General features: G+C 45.0%; 3 protein-coding genes across 4 annotated transcripts; all 3 read left to right on the top strand.

The window, feature by feature from the left end:
• The first annotated feature begins 922 nt into the window (after positions 1–922).
• LOC4339609 (dnaJ homolog subfamily B member 4) lies at positions 923–3,239 on the top strand. The gene is made up of 3 exons (NM_001420879.1): positions 923–1,249; positions 1,365–1,849; positions 2,428–3,239. The coding sequence occupies exons 1-3, from the start codon at positions 1,085–1,087 to the stop codon at positions 2,864–2,866; spliced, it is 1,089 nt and encodes a 362-aa protein (NP_001407808.1). The 5' UTR covers positions 923–1,084; the 3' UTR covers positions 2,867–3,239.
• A 1,202-nt stretch (positions 3,240–4,441) lies between these two features.
• On the top strand, positions 4,442–7,969 carry LOC4339608 (protein DEHYDRATION-INDUCED 19-like). 2 transcript variants are annotated; one of them, NM_001420880.1, is made up of 5 exons: positions 4,442–5,008; positions 5,141–5,280; positions 6,317–6,394; positions 6,550–6,830; positions 7,308–7,969. In NM_001420880.1, the coding sequence occupies exons 1-5, from the start codon at positions 4,936–4,938 to the stop codon at positions 7,414–7,416; spliced, it is 681 nt and encodes a 226-aa protein (NP_001407809.1). In that variant the 5' UTR covers positions 4,442–4,935; the 3' UTR covers positions 7,417–7,969. The 2 variants fall into 2 exon arrangements, with proteins under 2 accessions (NP_001407809.1, XP_015640093.1); XM_015784607.3 differs by lacking the exon at positions 6,317–6,394 and having other exon boundaries at positions 4,707–5,008; positions 7,308–7,829.
• Positions 7,970–11,343: 3,374 nt separating this feature from the next.
• On the top strand, positions 11,344–17,665 carry LOC9268712 (uncharacterized). The gene is made up of 12 exons (XM_015781882.3): positions 11,344–11,621; positions 13,497–13,607; positions 13,843–14,176; positions 14,267–14,353; positions 14,435–14,620; positions 14,702–14,785; positions 14,897–15,122; positions 15,212–15,407; positions 16,061–16,159; positions 16,248–16,505; positions 16,599–16,674; positions 16,771–17,665. Exons 1-10 carry the CDS (start codon positions 11,445–11,447, stop codon positions 16,371–16,373), a joined length of 1,626 nt encoding a protein of 541 aa, XP_015637368.1. The 5' UTR covers positions 11,344–11,444; the 3' UTR covers positions 16,374–16,505; positions 16,599–16,674; positions 16,771–17,665.
• The last annotated feature ends 966 nt before the right edge of the window (positions 17,666–18,631 follow it).

Raw genomic sequence — 18,631 nt, 5'->3', positions numbered from 1 at the left:
ATCTCTCCTTTGGTTGAGTTGCTGGGCAGATGTAGCAATGCCGAGTAGTCGATCCGGCTTGATGAGAAGGCATCGCCGGTAATTGGTCTCGGTGGCGCTTTCGTTATGGGGGTTATGGGCTGTTAATTTTGTTAAATTAACCATACTAAAATTTGACATTATAAAAAATTGACATGGTAGCAATCTAAGAATTGCCAAAACTTGTCAATGTCGAACAAAATTTGAAGAACAGAAACTCAAACTCTAATCCGAGATAAAAACAAAGACCACATGCCAAATCGAATTCCAAAAACGAAACGCCCTTTGAATCATAGAAATAAAAAAACACGAGATTCTGATATGAATGCAAGTACAAAATGGAGGATTGTAAAACACAAAAACAGATATATGAATGGTCGTTTGATTGGACCACAGGAAAAACACATGAATTAGATGAGAGAGATAGATTCAAAGGAATTTTTTCAAAAAGTTAGACCTCTTGTCAAACTTACTGCATAACCTACGTGCAATGAGCCATTCCATAGTCCCACCAACTTCAAAACCAAATTCGAAAATTCAAATTTTAGCTCTTATTTTGAGTTATTAGGCTAACCAATGAGACTCATAGTAATTTTTGTAGGATTTGGAAAACTCCAAATCCTTAAAATCAAAGCTCTCCATGGAAAATTTTATATAACATTTTAATCGTATAAATTCTTGCGTAAATTCTCTCATCGAAAAGTTTGGACCCAAGCTGCAAACGTGGCAGGCTGGCAGCTGACGACGGATGAGCGCAGAATATTTCCGACCCAACCGAACCAACTACGCGTCCGTCCGTCTCACGTGCACCGAGATAGCGCGCGCGCCCTCCAGGACGTTCTGGAAGCTTCCACACCCATCTCCACACTCCTCTTCTCTCCTCCCTCTCCAGACTCTTCTCTCTCCCCTCTTTTCTTCCCCCCTCTCTCTCCCCCCAGCATCGTACCAAACCACACAACCGCAGCGACGGCAACACGAAGCTCTCCTCTCCGGCGAGAATAGCCAAGAACGCGACGCGACCACACCCAAGAGGCCGAACAGATCGAGCTCAAGAAGGTTTTAGCCCATGGGGATGGATTACTACAAGATCCTGGGCGTCGACAAGGCCGCCAGCGACGACGACCTCAAGAAGGCGTACCGCAAGCTCGCCATGAAGTGGCACCCTGACAAGAACCCCAACAACAAGAAGGAGGCGGAGAACAAGTTCAAGCAGATCTCCGAGGCGTACGAGGTAAGCAGCCAGACAGAGATCTGTTTCTGAGTGGATTCGTTTTTTTGCTGAATTGGGCAATGACGTGACGCTTCCATGGTGTTTGTGTTTGTGCTTGTGCTGGGTGTCGGCGTAGGTGCTGAGCGACCCGCAGAAGCGAGCGGTGTACGACCAGTACGGCGAGGAGGGGCTCAAGGGGCAGGTCCCGCCGCCGGGCGCCGGCGGGGCCGGCCCGGGAGGCGCGACGTTCTTCTCCACCGGCGGCGACGGGCCCAACGTGTTCCGGTTCAACCCGCGCAACGCGGAGGACATCTTCGCGGAGTTCTTCGGCTCGTCCAGCCCGTTCGGCGGCATGGGCGGTGGCATGGGCGGCGGCATGGGGGGAGGGCCCGGGATGCGGACAGGCGGCACGCGGTTCTCGTCGTCGATCTTCGGGGACGACATCTTCGGCTCGGCGTTCGGCGGCGGCGCCGACGGGCACCACGGGATGCACGGCGGTGGCGCCGGGAGGGCGTTGAAGGCGCCGGCGATCGAGAGGAAGCTGCCGTGCAGCCTGGAGGAGCTCTACAAAGGCACCACCAAGAAGATGAAGATTTCCAGGGAAATCGCTGACGCCAGTGGGTAAGTCTCTCTCCCTTTGCTTCACAGATCACAAAATTAACAATCTTGTTTACTGGAGTATGTCCTAGCATTAACGATTTGTCACTTGTTAGTACTGATTTAGTATTGTAGCACTGTTATCAGATTGGAAATTGTGATGGATGCTTAAAACTGTTTTGATTTAGTATGCAATTAGCATCAGCGATTTTTGTTTTTTTCGAACGGCCATTAGCGATTTTTGTTAGCAGTACTTATTTAGTACTGCAGCACTTGTGTCAATTGAATTTGGGATGGATGCTTAAAACTGTTTCCATCCAAATAGTTTTAATTTCATACATTCTCCAAATTACAGCGTGTTCTAGATAGATAGTAATTGAGATATGGATTATTTGTGCCACGCTTCTAATATTATGATTTCTTCACAAACTGCATTGTGTAGACAACTTCTTTAAGCTAGTTGTATTTGTTAGCTATATTAGTATTTAATCAATTGCTTGAGCAATTCTCCTCGGTCCTTAATCTAATAATCCAATGTGGCAGAGCCTTATGTTTCAGTTCGTATTGTGTACTGAACAATGCTGCTCATTGTGATTGTGCAGGAAGACAATTCCAGTGGAGGAGATCCTGACCATCGATGTGAAGCCTGGGTGGAAGAAGGGCACCAAGATCACCTTCCCGGAGAAAGGAAACGAGCAGCCGAACGTGATCCCGGCCGACCTCGTCTTCATCATCGACGAGAAGCCGCACCCGGTGTTCACCCGTGACGGCAACGACCTCGTCGTGACGCAGAAGATACCGCTCGCCGAGGCCCTGACCGGCCACACCGTCCACCTGACTACGCTCGACGGCCGCAGCCTGACGATCCCGATCACCTCCGTCATCAACCCGGGCTACGAGGAGGTCGTCCGCGGCGAGGGCATGCCCATCCCCAAGGACCCCTCCAAGAAGGGCAATCTCAGGGTCAAGTTCGACATCAAGTTCCCGGCGAGGCTCACCGCCGACCAGAAGTCCGGCGTCAAGCGGCTGCTGGGGCAGTAGATCGAGCAACTGCACCGATGTAGTATCAAAGCCTTTTCTTGTGTTGGTGGTGTTGAACTGGTGATCATCCGGCAGCCGCGACGAATTTCTCGTTGAGAGCTTTTTCAGGTCATGTGACACGATGCAAAAAGGCAATGCGGCCTTAGATGTGTGAGATACTGATGAGAACTAGTAGAAACGTTATACACAGCTTTTGTGGTGCATAGAGGAGGAATTCCTTTGTACAATCTCTTTCAGGTTGGTAGTCTGATTCACATTGCTTTGGAGTAAAAAACTAAAAATGCCTAGGTGTAGATGTTGTTGTACCTATTGCACGAAATTTTGATGGTACAAAATGTTCATTCTGAAATGGACTGGGAAGTTGTACCCGTAATCCGTAATTGTTGACAAGTCAAGATAGTTTTGGGTTAGAGGTAGGGTTGCAAGCGGGCTTGTCCGCGAACCCACTTATAGATAAAATTAGTGGGTAACCCGCGAGTTAAATTAGTGGGTAACCCGCGGGTTACCTAATAATTTGACCTAAAAATGAGTATATATTGACCCACTTGCATATTTAGATGCGGTTATCATCTAGTATTTGACCTATAAGTAAATTCGTGGGTCGGTCCGTTTGCATCCTTAGTTAGAGGGTTTAATTTAGGAGTGGGTTAAAGAATGGTAGTAGGCTTATCAGTGCTTTTGCACCCAACTCCGGTCATGGCCCCGTAGATTAAAGTTAGGAAAAAAATCATTAATGTATGTTAATTGGGTTTTAATAATTATTAGAAGATTGAAAAATAAATTTATTTCGTATTTTGAAGCAACTTTTATATAGAAAATTCTTTCAAGAAACGCAGCATTTGACACATTTAACCGTTTAAAAATTATAATGACTGAACTGAGTTACTGCTAGTAACTCCTACTCCCTCCGTTCTAAAAAGACACTCTCTCCGCTCCAAAAAAGACTCAATTCTTGGATTTCCGTGTCAAACGTTTGATCGTTCGTCTTATATGATTTTTTTTATGATTAGTAATTTTATTGTTGTTAGATGATAAAACATACTTTATGGATGACTTATCTTTTTAAATTTTTTTATAATTTTTTCAAATAAGACGGACGGTCAAACGTTATATACGGAAACAGGCTGTGTTTAGTTCACACTGAAATTGGTTTGGTTAAAATTACGATGATGTGATAAAAAAGTTGGAAGTTTGTGTGCGTAGGAAAGTTTTGATGTGATGAAAAAGTTAGAAGTTTGGAAAAAAAAATTGGAACTAACGTTAGGAATTGAGTTTTTTTTTTTAAGACTAGGGACTAGGGAGTACTGAGAGAAGAATGGACGTATACTCGTCCGGTCGTCCCGATGTGCCATGGCTACCAACACGCGTCGCTGGAGCGACACCACCACGCTGTTGCCGACACACGAACTCCACCCCACGGCCCACGCTAGCCCGACCATGCGCCGACCTCACGCGGTCAAGCGGAGCCCGGCTCACCCCGTCCTCGGCCGTTCGCCGTCTCGGCCACGGTCCGGTCTCACGGGCTCACGGTGACGGATGCGATTTTATGCCAACGAATTTTACTCCCACGCCCGTACGCTGTGGGCATTTGGCGCGAACGCCGCCGGCGCCGCGGCGTGGCCCCACCAATCCACCATACGGTGGGCGGCGACAAAGGCGACGCGGCGTGTTTCCGTTTCACGGCGGGGTAAGAGTAAAACCGCCCAAAAACACCGGGAGGCAGCGGCAGCCACCGGCTTGGCTGGTGAGGAGTCGATGACGCGGCGGGGGACGGCGACCTCGCGAGTCGCGACCCGGTGCCCAAAGAATAAAAAAAAAAACCCGCGGTATACCTAGCTCCATTCCTCACTCCTCCCCCGCATCTCACCTCACCTCACCTCCCGATAAGGCACGAGGAGACTATCTCCTCCCCCTCCTCCTCCTCTCCCCGCCGACGACCCCGCCGAGCTACATCTCCGCCGTGCTGATCGCGTGGAGCCGAGGAGAGGAGCGGCGGCCAACGCTACGAGGAGAGGAGAGTGGGGGAGGGGAGGGGAGCGAGCCTTATCTTACCCGCTCCGCCGAAGCCTATGGACTCGGAGCACTGGATCTCGCGCCTGGCCGCCGCCAAGCGGTTCTACGCCGCGCAGCTCGGCCACGCCGGTGCGTCCACCTCGCTCTCTCTCTCTTCTCCTCGGATTTGTTCGATTTCTCCCTTTTGCCGTGCGGTGCGGGGGCTGTTTAATGGGGGGATTTTTTTTTTCTGATTATTTGGTTTGGTTTTGCTGGGTGCAGATCGAGCGGGGATGGAGGAGGTGGACATGGACGAGGAGGTGAGGCCGGAGTTCGCGTGCCCCTACTGCTACGAGGACCACGACGTCGTCTCCCTCTGCGCGCACCTGGAGGAGGAGCACCCCTTCGAGCCCCATGCGGCGGTGAGTTGTTCGTCCCCCTCGTAATCTGCTCTTGTTGGATGAGTAGAAGAGATGGCGTTCTTTGTTTTGGTTGACCTGGAGGACGAGCTCATGCTTAGAGCATATGTTGCTGAATTAAAAGATGGAAAGCTTGAGGTGTTGACCTGTACAGCGATGCAATTTTAGTTGGATCATTCTCTTGGGCATCGAAAGTAGTAATCAAGTTTGTAGTTTTGCATGGAGCCACGACCAGATTTGGGGCTGCGCAAAAATAGGTATATGGAGAGGCAAAAAAAAAAGAAGTGGAAATGTTGGCAATCGTTGATGTTATAAGCAAATGCTTGAGGAAATGATAGCGTACTTAACTGTGGTTAATATATATAGCCATCAGCTCTCCAAAGATAAGTTAAGGCTCCAGTTGAAATGAGGAATGGTAAAATACATGAATAGGAGAAGCACAGGAAATAGATGACAAAGATAGACTCAAAGGAAATTTTCCAAGAGGTTGTATCTCTTGCTAGCTTTCCTCTAAAATCTACATGTATTGAGCCATTCCTAAGGAATTTCATAGGATTTGAGAAGCTCCAATCCTTTGTTTCAGAGGACCAAATATGAAACTTTCCTATAGGATTGGAATCCTACAAAATTCCTCCACAAATCCTTTGTTTCAAAGGAGGCCTAAATTTTGCTTGCCTCAGTTTTCAGGATCAGCTTGTCCGAAGTTCATATGGTCACTAGTTCGTTTATTAGGTAAAACTTGAGTATGTGTTATGGAACCTGGAGTGAAAGAGAAAGTTTGCTCTTGCCATCTTGTTGTGCAGCTGCTTTGCGTAAGGTGTAAAAACAGATTAGCTTTTGTATTTTGTGAAAAAAAAATCAAATTGTTCTGTGTTGGACTCACACAGATGCCTCTTTTCTTATTCCTCAACTGCATAATCTTGTGTTTATCTGTTCTACTGCAAGCTCTATACATGGCTGGAAATATATTTTCTTTCCTTGTAATATTCTAGATAACAGTTTATTGTCTTGTTTTGATTGTTTCTTTCCTTCATTTCAGCCTTGCCCTATATGTTCTGATAAGATTGCAAAAGATATGCTTAATCATATCACTGTGCAACATGGGTACTTGTTCAAGGTACTTCCGCTTTCCTGTATATTTATCTAGTGCCTACTCAACCAATCAGCCCCATGTAATACATGCTGTGGATGACAGCTGATGCATAAAAGATATATATTTTTGAGTTTTGAGAGGTTCACGCTTGAGGTTTGCTAATTTTATACAACCTGCAGAATCGTCGCAGGTTGCGCAGATTCGTTATTCCAGGCAGTCAAGCCCTATCTTTGCTGAGTCGAGATCTACGTGAAGCCCATTTGCAGGTGCTTCTGGGAGGTGGGGGACATAGGTCAAACAACAGCAGCAACACAACAAATATTTCAGCTGACCCTCTTCTGTCATCGTTTGGCCTTAGCTTTCCAACATCAGACACAGAGGAAACATCAAAACCACCTATTTCCATTCCAGATGATGCATCTGTGATAAAAGAGACACCTGCTCAGCCATGGGATTCAAGGTATTTGCTCTTGTTCGTGCTAGATAGAAACACGTGGTATACTCGAAGGTTGTAGTGATTACCTTGTTCCTTGTTATCCTCCTGAATAACACCTGAGACTTGGTTGTCTTGCAAATTCAGAACTAGCATCGCTATCTGACTCATCACAAAATTTCATAAAAGCTATTGTTGTACTCGTGCCCTATGTCAATGTTTAGTTTCAATGCAATTTTAAGTACAATACGTTCAGAGAACATGAGCTCATGTTTGATCACAATAATTCGAGTCCAATAAGATAAGCCAGTATATTCCGTTGATAATAGCATTGTACGAAGTACTGAATAAATGTACAGTAGCAAGTTGTTTGACTGATGAGTAGCGTGTAGCAACAAGCTGCTGTATGGCTTCCTGCATGTTAGGACTATTTGGGAGGTATACATTATAAATTTCAAATTTTGGCAGTTGAATGATCTGCTAATTTTTTTTTTTCATTTGCAGTATTGACTCATCCCTCACAAGGGAAGAAAGGGAACAGAAACGGAAGCAAGCGAGTGTCAGAGCAACATTTGTGCAAGACCTGCTGCTCACTACTTTATTTGGAGATTAATAAATCAAGATGAGCCTAAGTAGTCGATAGATGCATGGGTAAATCCTGGTGCATATTTGCATAGATAAGTGCCCGGTCAAATTGCTGAAGGTAATATCCATGGCAGATAGGCACGCTTCTGCGGCACCAGGCGTCGTTTCCTCCCGTAAGGTGCAGAGTTGATGTGGGCACGGGGGCATCTTAAGTGTTATTGTAGCCGGTCTGTAATCTGTATCTCCAGTTCCATAACAATCCGCGATCAGCATACGATACACGTAGCAGATCGCGGTTGTGTTTGTAGCGCTTCTATGTTTAGAAGCATTGGTTTCTTGTACCAACGTAATAATTATGTTACGGGACAGCAGAATGGTATGCAGTTTGTCTACTTCTGTGAGAGTATAATAAACCAAGTTTACAACTGGTTGGTTTTGGAAGATTATGCTGTAAGATGAAGCATCTGTAACGTGTTGTACGTGATGGTATCACTTGTACCGTGCCACTGCATGACGCTGTAACAGTCTTATGGAATGGATCGATACATGGGGGATGGGGGGTGTTTAGACGAGGGTGTAAAGTTTTGGCGTGCATATCGAGTATTATATAGAGTATTGCATGAGGTGTTCGGACACTAATAAAAAAACTAATTATAGAATTCGAATTCGTCGGTAAATAGCGACATGAATTTATTAGGCCTAAATTATTTATTATTAGCAAATGTTTATTGTAGCACCATATTATTAAATCATGGAGCAATTGGATTTAAAAGATTCGTCTAGTAAATTAGTCGCAATCTGTGCAATTAATTATTTTTTAGTCTATTTAATACGGCTATAATTCTGTCGGTATTTGTGTTTTTAGGCTGTGTTTAGTTCAGCGCAAAGTTTGAATTTTGGTTGAAATTGGTGATGATGTGATTGAAAAGTTATGTGTTTATGACAGGTTGATGTGATGGAAAAGGACTGAAGTTTGGATCCAAACTTTGAATCTAAACACAGCCCTAACCTGAAAAGGAGCGAGGGATGCAGCATCTGGGTTCTAGCCTGTTGTGCACGGAAACGAGTGTGGTTATCCTGAAGATTTCCTGGCTATCCTGAAGAGATTTCAGAGGTAGCAGGTGGGTTCAGTTCGTGCAGCGCCAGTGCGTCATTGGCATTTGGCATAGGCGAGGGTGACGCCAAAAGTGTCGAGAGGTGCAGGAATCTGGAAGGTTTCTGGGTTGGGCCGTGTGTGGATTGCTTGGGCCGTGTGTGAATTGTGGCTAATAAAGATGTATTTGGTTGGTTGTCAAGATTGAATAAGATATTGACCATTTATATTTTAAGGGATATGGTAGTTTAATTTTTGCCTATTCAATTTCTTATTTGTTTAGATTGACTAGAATGGATTAAATATAAACAACAAACTATTAGGTAATGGTAATGAAGACAAAGATTAGGTATCATTAATTCTACCCGAAACTATACTAATTGATTAAAAAATTGGACTACTTACATCTAATTAGTGACACGTTAATTACTACTCCCTCCGTTTCACAATGTAAGTTATTTTAGCATTTCCCACATTTATATTGATATTAATGAATCTAGATACTATATTGATTCATTAATATCAATATAAATGTGGAAAATGCTAGAATGACTTATATTGTGAAATGGAGGAAGTAATTAACAACAAAATATATTATCGCTAATCAATTACTAATAGTCAAAATTAGCAAGGGCAGATATCTTCATATATCTTTGTGGAATATTTCCTCTCTCGACGACTCATCCAGCCCACCAATTAAACACACTCAAAAGTTAAATTGCCATCTCCCATGGAGAGATATCCCTCCAACCAAAAGTTGATGCATTGTCAGTTTGTCGCAATCATGCCTCTTTGTGTCTTAACCTTTTTCCCTCTTCCCCATGCGACCATGCCTCCCCGTGAGCGATATTGGCGTTGACTCGTTGGGAATGCTCTCTTTTCATCCTCAGTGCTTCTCCCATACTACGGCTGATCTACTTATCAGATCAGATCATGGGAAGCTTTGGAAAAAGGACGGAGTGGTGTTTGGGCAACAGAGGTGGCTGGATCTTGCCGCCCTCGCTTCGTGTGGGAGGCTTACAACGAGGAACGACGCTTGGAGGCGGACATGATGGGTGCACTTTGATCTGATGCACGAAAGAAGTGATGGTAGTTGACAAAGGGCTATTAACGTGGCGGAGGAAGCGGCATAAGGTCCCTTGAGGTCTGCTTCGAATGGAGAGCTGGTCAGTGGAGGGGCGCCAGCTTGGCGAAGATCGCATACTGGTAGTAGTAGTTGCTTGGTGGTAGGGTGACAGAGCTGCAATGTTAGGGGAGGGCCTACAAGTGAAAGCATAGCTTGGTGATCTTGGTCGACAATGGTGACGCTTTGGGCGTTGTGATCTCTCCTGAGGGTGTTGTCGAGATACCTCCCTCTCCTTCCTAGTGAGATTCTTTACTTGAAAGCCAAGTGTAATCAGTGGATAGGTAGGCAAGGCAGTTGTGGTAGTGTTTCTAGCACCGTGACTTCCTTGGAGGCATTGTCTAAGAAGCCTTGTCTCTTACCATCTCAGCCTTCAAATGGTTTATTCTGCGCACGACGCACTTAGATGTCGCCATTGAGTCTTTGTGGGGGACGAGTGAATCTTCTCTCACGCTCTCCCCTCACAACCTTTCTCTGTGGCAATGGCTGGATGTCCATCAGGGTTTGGCTACTTGGAGCTGGTGATGGGCATAGCGTATTTGACCCCTTTGTAGGGCTAGCAATTGTCGACTGGGCTTGGTGCTAGTTTATTTTCTTGGGAGTGTGTGGGCTAGCAATCCTAGTTTTTGCAAGAAAAAAATACTTTAGAAACATACTAATTTATTTTTTAAAAGTTTTAAATAATTAATACTTAATTAATCGTGCGCTAATGATTTTTCTCATTTTGTATATCTTTTCTATCTTCTAGTTCGTTCTACTCTAAAATACACCCTAAGTTGGGACAATGAAGATTAAGGTGGTGTTTGTATCTCCTGGAGATAAAAATGAAGATAAAAATTAAGTGTTTCACGCAAAACGAGGTGGTAATAACGTGCGGTTAATTGAGTTTTAATTATAACAAACTTAAAAAATGGATTGATCTGATATTTTAGAGCAACTTTTATATAAAAAGTTTTCGCACGAAACGTACCGTTTAGCAATTTGAAAAACGTGCCACGAGTATCCAAAATTTCATCCAACTCTTATAGGAGAAATGAAAGCAGCCTAATTTGTCAGCTTTTGTCATTTGATCTCATCCAGCTTGCGAAGATCGCATGATCTGAAATTCTAAACCCCCGGTGTGTTATTTACTACGCCTTTCCAATTTCACTCTCTCGTTTTTTACACATATGTTTTCCAAACTACTAATAGTGGTTTTTGAAAGTTTTCTATAAAAATGTTTAAAAAAATCATATTAACTTATTTTTAAATTTTTGCTAATTCTTAGGCCGTGTTTAGTTCCCCTAAATTCTCAACTTTCCATCACATATCACATCGAAAACTTTCCTACACACATAAACTACCAACTTTTTTTCAACTTCCAACTTTTCCACAGTCTAAACACAGCCTTAATTAATTACTCCATACACTAATCTATCACTATGCGGTGTGCTGTGTGGTTTTTGGTGGTCGGCAGGACAGAGGCGGCGGAAGGCAGAACGGGTGTTTCCGGCGGCCGCGCGGCAGGTGGCAGCTACAGCAGTAAAGGAACCAATGCCGTGGTGGCCCACAGGCTGCGACTGTGCAACCTCTACTGTTGGAGTAACAGTTCTCCGGTTGATAGAAAATGCTGTCAGCTCAACCGTACTGTTGGAGTAGCAGTTCTTCGGTTCTATCAAATGCAGTTCTACTGCTGGGAGAAGTAGCAAATGCTCTTCGCGATGCTCTCAACAGTTTCGGCTGCCGTTCCTTCTCACACAAGCACCATGCTGACTGGTGCTGTGTCTCAGTTGACTGGAGTAGTAGAAGTAGCAGCAGCAGCAGCAGAGCTCACTTCCCTCTTGGACTAGTAGTAGCACCCATGGCCATGATCTTCTCCAGGTCCAGTGCTGGTTCCCCCTTCCATCCTTCCAGTCCCACTCCCACTGATGAGGAAGGATCGCCGTCGTCTTCCCCGCCGTTTCCTCGCCGTCCAACGTTCCCAAGTAGCGGCAAACGCGGCCCGCCGGCGCCGACGAGGTGCAGGATGCCAGCCAAGGTAGGTGACAATCCCCCCTCTCATCGCTCCGCCCGCTTCGTGCATTTTTTTTTCTACTGTTCTTTTTTTTTTCTTCAGCCTAGACGAAATATTTCCTCAATCATATAGTATAAGGGATTTTCGAGTAATGTGACAAATCAGTCTAGAGTTGTAGTACTAGTATGTGTCATGTCCCTTAAAAATCCTTTATATTATGGGACGAAAAGAGTATCTGTAAGCAAAATATGGCCCATTACGCCATTACGGCATCGTTCACTAGAAGGGGTTGGGGCCAAAATGGTGGGTTTATTGCAGCGAGATGATGGTGTTTCACTGTTACTAGTAGTAGGAATTATTTCCTCCGTTTCATAATAAATTTGTTTTTAGCTTTTATATTTATCTTAAAATAAGTTTATTTTTAGAGTTATCGTTGCATTAAGATTTAATAAAGTATATGTATTCTAGTTGTTGGTTGGTTTTGTATTGGTATGTGTGAGATTGGTTAAAAATGAACTTAGGTAGTGTTTGGTTGCTGGGATGGGATGGGACGAACCTTTTAGAGGTGTTTGGTTGAGGGGTGGGTAGGATGGATTGGTCCCTGGAGAGTAATATTCCTCATCCGGGACCAATCGATCCGGGAAAAAGAGCCGGACGAACTCGTCCCACCTGGGACGAGCGCACGGCGTCAGCTCATCCGCGACTGCCGCCACTCGTCTGCGACCGACGCCGCCTCATCCGCGCCCGCCGCCGCCTTGCCCCCACGACCGCCGCCGCCTCCAGGACCAGCCGCCGCTTCGTCCGCGACCGCCTCCGTCTCCGCGACCGGCCGCCGCCTCGTCTGCAACCGCCTCCGCCTCCACGACCGACTGCCGCCGCTCGTCTGCGCCTCTCCTCGCATCTGCCTCCGTGCGCGGCCTCCGCCTCATCCGCGACCGCCGCCGCCTCCGCGTCCGGCCGCCGCCTCGTCCGCGACCGCCTCCGCCTCCGCGACCGACTGCCGCCGCTCGTCCGCGCCTCTCCTGGCCTCCGCCTCCGTGCGCGGCCGCCGCCGCCTCCACGTCCGACGCCGCCTCGTCCGCAACCGCCTCCGCCTCCGCGGCCGACTGCCGCCGCTCATCCGCGCCTCTCCTCGCCTCCGCCTCCGTGAGCGGCTGCCGCCTCGTCCGCGACCGCCGCCACCTCCGCGTCCGGCCGCCGCCTCGTCCTCAACCGCCTCCGCCTCCGCCTCCGCGACCGACTGCCGCCGCTCGTCCGGGCCTCGCCTCGCCTCCGCGACCGCCTCCGCCTCCGTGCGCAGCCGCCGCCTCGTCCGCGACTGCCGCCGCGCGCGCCTCCGCGTCCAGCCGCCGCCTCGTCTGCAACCTCCTCCGCCTCTGTGAACGACCGCCGCCGCTCGTCTGCGAGGTAGCCGCTGGGAGCCAGACGGCCCTAACGGTCCGTGAAAGTTCTCCATCCCATCCCACCTCAATCCCTTCTACCAAACAAAAAACTATAACCATCCCATACCACAAACCAAACAGACAACTGGAACTATCCCATCCTAAAAAACTGGGATAGGTCTAACCCATCCCACTTTGTCCCCAAACCAAACACACGCTTATTAGTTTGGGAGGGACGGAGGGAGTAGTCACAGGCTGCCTCGGGCTCAAGCATTGCAACGGGACGGGATCTGCTGAACGTGATTCTTTCTTTTCTCTCTTTTTCAGAATCTCTTTAGGTTTGGTCTCTTTTTTTTATATACAATGGATTTTTTTCAGCGGTTTTTCAGTGGGAAGGGAAAAAATACGATTGTGCTTTACTAAGACGGTAGAGATCAAAGCTAAGCGTATTACTGCGTAGTACTCCATTTTGAAGCGAAAAAATGTTGTTGAGTCAGTTGTTTCTTCATCAATGAAGGGCAAAGGTAAAGCTCGGTGTGATGCTTACGAGGAGCCCATAGACGTTTCGGACGACGACGACACTGACCCGAGCAATAGCGATAGCCATGGCAACGACCTGCCTGCCAAGGTTAGCCGCTAATCCCTTCATCCCAACAAAACTAGTTGCATATTACACCTTGCTAATTAAATCGATTCTGAAACTAATTAATCCCGTCCTTTTGTTGAGAAACGCCCAGGGTCTTCTCGCTACCTCCAAGGTGGTGGGCTAGCTAGCTAGCCTGGGTTTAAAGCCTCACCTCTTCTATTTATTTGATATTAGATTTTTCCTTAATATTTGTGTTTTTTTTCTATTCTCGTTGCAGCTGTCCGATCTATCGCGTCATTTTGGCGAACGATGCACGCAGATGTTGGATGAGGCCATGGCAGAGATCAAAGATTCATTTCAGGCAACGCAGGAAGGCATTCTGGCATTGTTAGCGAAGCACAACGAGAAATGCGGCCTCGTTTTTTCATCTTTAACGGAAGGCATGCAGGCTTTGGCAGCGGAACACGGTGAGAAATGTTACTCGGCTGTAATGGATCAAGCTGTCCAAGCAAATCCCGATCGATCCAACGCTCGATTACATGGCGCAATCGAAGGTGTGGATACTGACGATATGCTAGCAGCAACGATGCGAAGAACTGCATCACATGGTGGTAAGCTCATACTAGTAAAGGTTTCTACATTTTCAAAGTGAAAAGAAAAACACTTACAATTAGTTTCTGTGCACCGTATGCATGTCAAAGAAGGTGCCAAGACTACTCGTAAACGAAGCAAGTTGTCACATGAGGCTTCTGCAGCAAATAGATCCCAAACCCCCATTGATTTGAGAGGTATTGCGTTTGACATGATGTTGCATTTTTCGATCGAGTATATATGTGTACTCATGACACAAACATTTCAATCCATCACAGGCAAAGGTGACTTGTTAGGGCCAAACAAATTGGCAAATGCAGCAAGAGGGCAGCAAAATCCAGCTGCTGACCGTGCAAATCCGTTGTCGGTGTCACGCACGGCCCGTATCGCACATCACCATCTATTAAAATCACCAGCCCAAGCGACGTCAGCAGTTCATACAAACCATCGTGGGTTGGATCAAGGTTAGCTTGCCAAGAAAAAAAAAAGGTAAAAACACTTCTGAGTAATGTGCAGTAATGTGACTATTGTTTTTCCCCCACAAGTCCAAAACACAGTTTTCCAAACGCAAGACAAATGTTTCCTCGATTGGTTGGTATCAGCAGCTGCTGTGGGAGAAGCTAACATGAGTACGTATACACCTCGTATATATCCTTGAACCCACCCAACACACAACAAATTAAATGAGAGATTTTAAAGAATGAAATGCATCTATCGTGTTTGTGTTGCTGCTGTTGCAGGAGACGGCGCCACATTGGATCAAAACAACAATGGTGCACAGGATAAGTACCAAGGGCAATCAGAACGTTGCGAGACGCAGATGACGAAAGAGGCGGGGAATCATCTAAGGCCATCTTGCATGTCATCGTTTTCAATGCGCACAGTTCATGAATGGTGGCCAAACTCTATATTAGCTGGGAGATTATTCCGTTGGCTTGAGGAGTCATGTGATGACGATATAACCGGGTGTGTGCAAAAGGAGTTCTTTAAAAATGCGTGAATTCTCATTACACAAAAACTTTGTACTGATTTTTAATTGTTTATCCTATATGAAGGGTTTGGTTCAAGCACGACAAGCCTACATCAATTGAGATAAGTGCCAAGGAAATCAAAATGCAGGTCATCCGCGGTGGTATTCTACATGCGGACCTTTGTTCAGCATTGATCAGACTCTACCAACAGTTAGATGCCAAGATGAATACAAACCCATGTGGGCAGCGGTGGCGTCACTTCTTCCTACCCCAATTCGCGGTACACACACACACACACACACACACACACACACACACACACACACACATATATATATATATATATATATATATATATATATATATATATAGTAAATTTGTTTGGTGCTCCATGGTGCCCGGGCACCATTATTGAAATTGAGTATATACCCAATTCAAATGAGTATGAAACTTTTTCAATTACTTAGGTATTAACATTAACTACTTTACTAACTAGTTTAAAGCAAGTTTGAACTGAATTTGAACTTGTTTTTGTTAGATTTTGATTCTAGGTATATAGCATCCATACATATAATTAGTTAGGTATGTAATCATGGATTGTGAAATAAAGTTAAATTTGAGTTTTTTTTGTTGATAAGTATAGGTATGAATCAAATTATTATAACTAGGTATATACTCACAATTTGAAAATTTTGAAAAATTTGAGTAATTTTGTGCATTAGATACCATGGTGCCCGGGCACCATGGTGCCCCATATGAATGTCCTATATATATATATATATATATATATACGTATATATATATATATATATACGTATATACATATGTACATGTACATGTATATACATATGTATACATGTACATGTATATAAGAAATCATGGTTAAAACAATGACCAAAGCTTGGTGTCTTTTCCCCTTGATTTTGGTTTTAGAAAGCTTTGATGTTTGAACGAAACTTCAGTTCCATGAAAGCAGTCAGTGACATGTTTGATCAACATATTAGCGGCTACAAAATACAGAACTGCCAACTGGTACGGATTATATATTGTGTTTCTTTATCCAATCTCCTTTGATCATCACATATACTGACTAGTGAACCATTTTATTTCGAAAATACAGCTCATTTCCCCGGTTCAATTAGCTAGTGATACATGGGCATGCTACATTTGGGACATGGGAGAAGAGGCAAATGCACATTTTGGACCCTGTCTTGCAACACCGGGAGGTCTCCGATGTGAGTGCTAAGCACCGTCAGACAGTTACGATGATCCACACAGGCTTGCTAACATGTATAAACAAATTCTTCGATGACTGGGATATTAACCCGGATGGATGGACATGTACGTACCACACAAAGATTAGCCCGAGGTGCCAAAAGTGGGTAGCTTCTGCCAATGCCACACATACACAAGAAAGAAAAGAAAATGAAATTTCATCCCATAACAAATTTGAGTCATCTTCCTGCTGCAGATGGAACTCTGTTTTTCACACATTATACTATGCGCGCGAGTTCTATGATGGCAAGCTGAGCAATGTTCTAGATTCGGTGAGCACATTGCATTGATACATTTCCTCTTTTTCTTTCCACCAATTCGATTAACCTGAATAATAACCGTGATTCCCCATCATTTGTCTGTCGCAGGGTAGGGTTGCTGCCTTGCGCAGGGATCTTTTCTACAAGCTCCTGACTATGGAAGGGAACAGCGCTGAGCTGCCAAGTCACATTGCGAGATACTTGGAGTAGTTGTACCAAGTGTCATGCTGGTCGTTTAGCCTTTTGCTAGTATGTTTATGCTGCAAGTATCTGACGAGAACTTAGGAAGTTGTCTTGTGACCAGGATAATTCCCAAGAAATCTCCTTTATCTAAAAAAATATTCTAGGCGTCTAGATAAGCCAGTGTTTTCTATTGATAATAGCTTGCACTGAATAAAGGTATAGCAGCAAGTTGTTTACTAGTAGCATGTAGCAAAAGCCTTTTGTATGGCTTCCGGCATGTTAGGACTCTTTGGGAAGTGCATCACTGAATGAATGAGTTTTCTGAGTAACTCTTTAATTCAGTAGTTAAATTTGACAGTATAACCATATGCTTCTCTTTTTTTCTTCTTTTCATTTGCAGCATTGACTCGTCCCTCACAAGTGAAGAAAGGGGACAGGAACGGAAGTAAGCAGGCATCAGAGCAACATTTGTGCAGACCTACTACTCACTAGTAGTCTATTTGGAGATTAATTAATCAAAATGAGCCTTCAGAAATAAATAGATTCAGGGGTAAATCCTGGTGCGTATTTGCATAGGTAAGTACTCTACAAAAGAAGCTGAAGGTAATATCGGCAGAAGTTTGCTCCAAGGTTCAGAGTTGATATGGGCATGGGGCATTTTAAGTTATTGTACTGGAGTACTTAGGTAATGTCAAATCCTGTACTAGTTTCTGTATTTTGAGATGAGAGAGAGGACATGTGTAGATCGCTGCTGTGTTTGTAGTGTTGGTTTGTTGTACTATGATAATTGTGTTATCCAACAGCAGAATGCTTTGCTGTCTGTCTACTTTTGTGGGATCAATAGACAAAGTGTCGATGAGACCCTGTTTAGATGGAACTAGACCTTTAAGTCCCTATCACATCGGATGTTTGGACACTAATTATAAATATTAAACGTAGACTATTAATAAAACCCAATCATAATCTTGGACTAATTCGCAAGACGAATCTATTGAGTCTAATTAATCTATGATTAACCTATGTGATGTTACAGTAAACATTTTCTAATTATGGATTAATTAGGCTTAAAAAATTTATCTCGCAAATTAGCTTTCATTTATGTAATTAATTTTACAAGTAGTCTATATTTAATACTCTAAATTAGTGTTTAAATACAGAGACTAAAATTAAGTCCCTGAATTCAAACACCACCTCAGTGTTCCTTTTTTTGTTTTTTTGATCTTTGTGTCGCAGTGTTTGCGGTGTTTATGGTGATACAAGTCACCAACAAATATGAATGTTCCATCACTTGTGCCGTGTAAAATCGGCATGAGCGCGGTGACAAGGGTCGATGCGGCATCAGGTTTCTAACCTCCTGCTGTTCACGGCACGGGTTCTGGCAAATCCTGATGAGATTTTCGAAAGTAGAAGGTGGGGCGAGTGGGCGACCGCTGAAGGATTCCGCCGGGGGAAGAGGGTTCCGTTGGTGCAGTGGCAGTGCGTCAAGCGGCTCAAGTGGTGCGGGGATCCTAACATGCACTCTTGTGATCTCATCCAGGCCCTGGCTTGCGAAGGATGCGGGGACCGCATGATCTGAAGCTAGTAGAAGAAATACACACGGACACGGGTGGTCGGCAGGGCCAGAAGCTGCAATGCACCCGCAGCAGCAGAGGTTAGAGCATCTCCAGGCCTCCAGCGGCCTCTATAATAACCTCTCCAAACCAAAATTTGGTAACTTTAGTAAAAAGTATCACTCCATCAGCCTCTATACTTGGATGGCTAAATCAAATGAGTTGCCAAATTCCTT

This window comes from Oryza sativa, chromosome 5 (assembly GCF_034140825.1).
Source record: "Oryza sativa Japonica Group chromosome 5, ASM3414082v1".
Lineage (NCBI taxonomy): Eukaryota > Viridiplantae > Streptophyta > Magnoliopsida > Poales > Poaceae > Oryza > Oryza sativa.
This window is presented reverse-complemented; position numbering and strand designations above follow the sequence as displayed.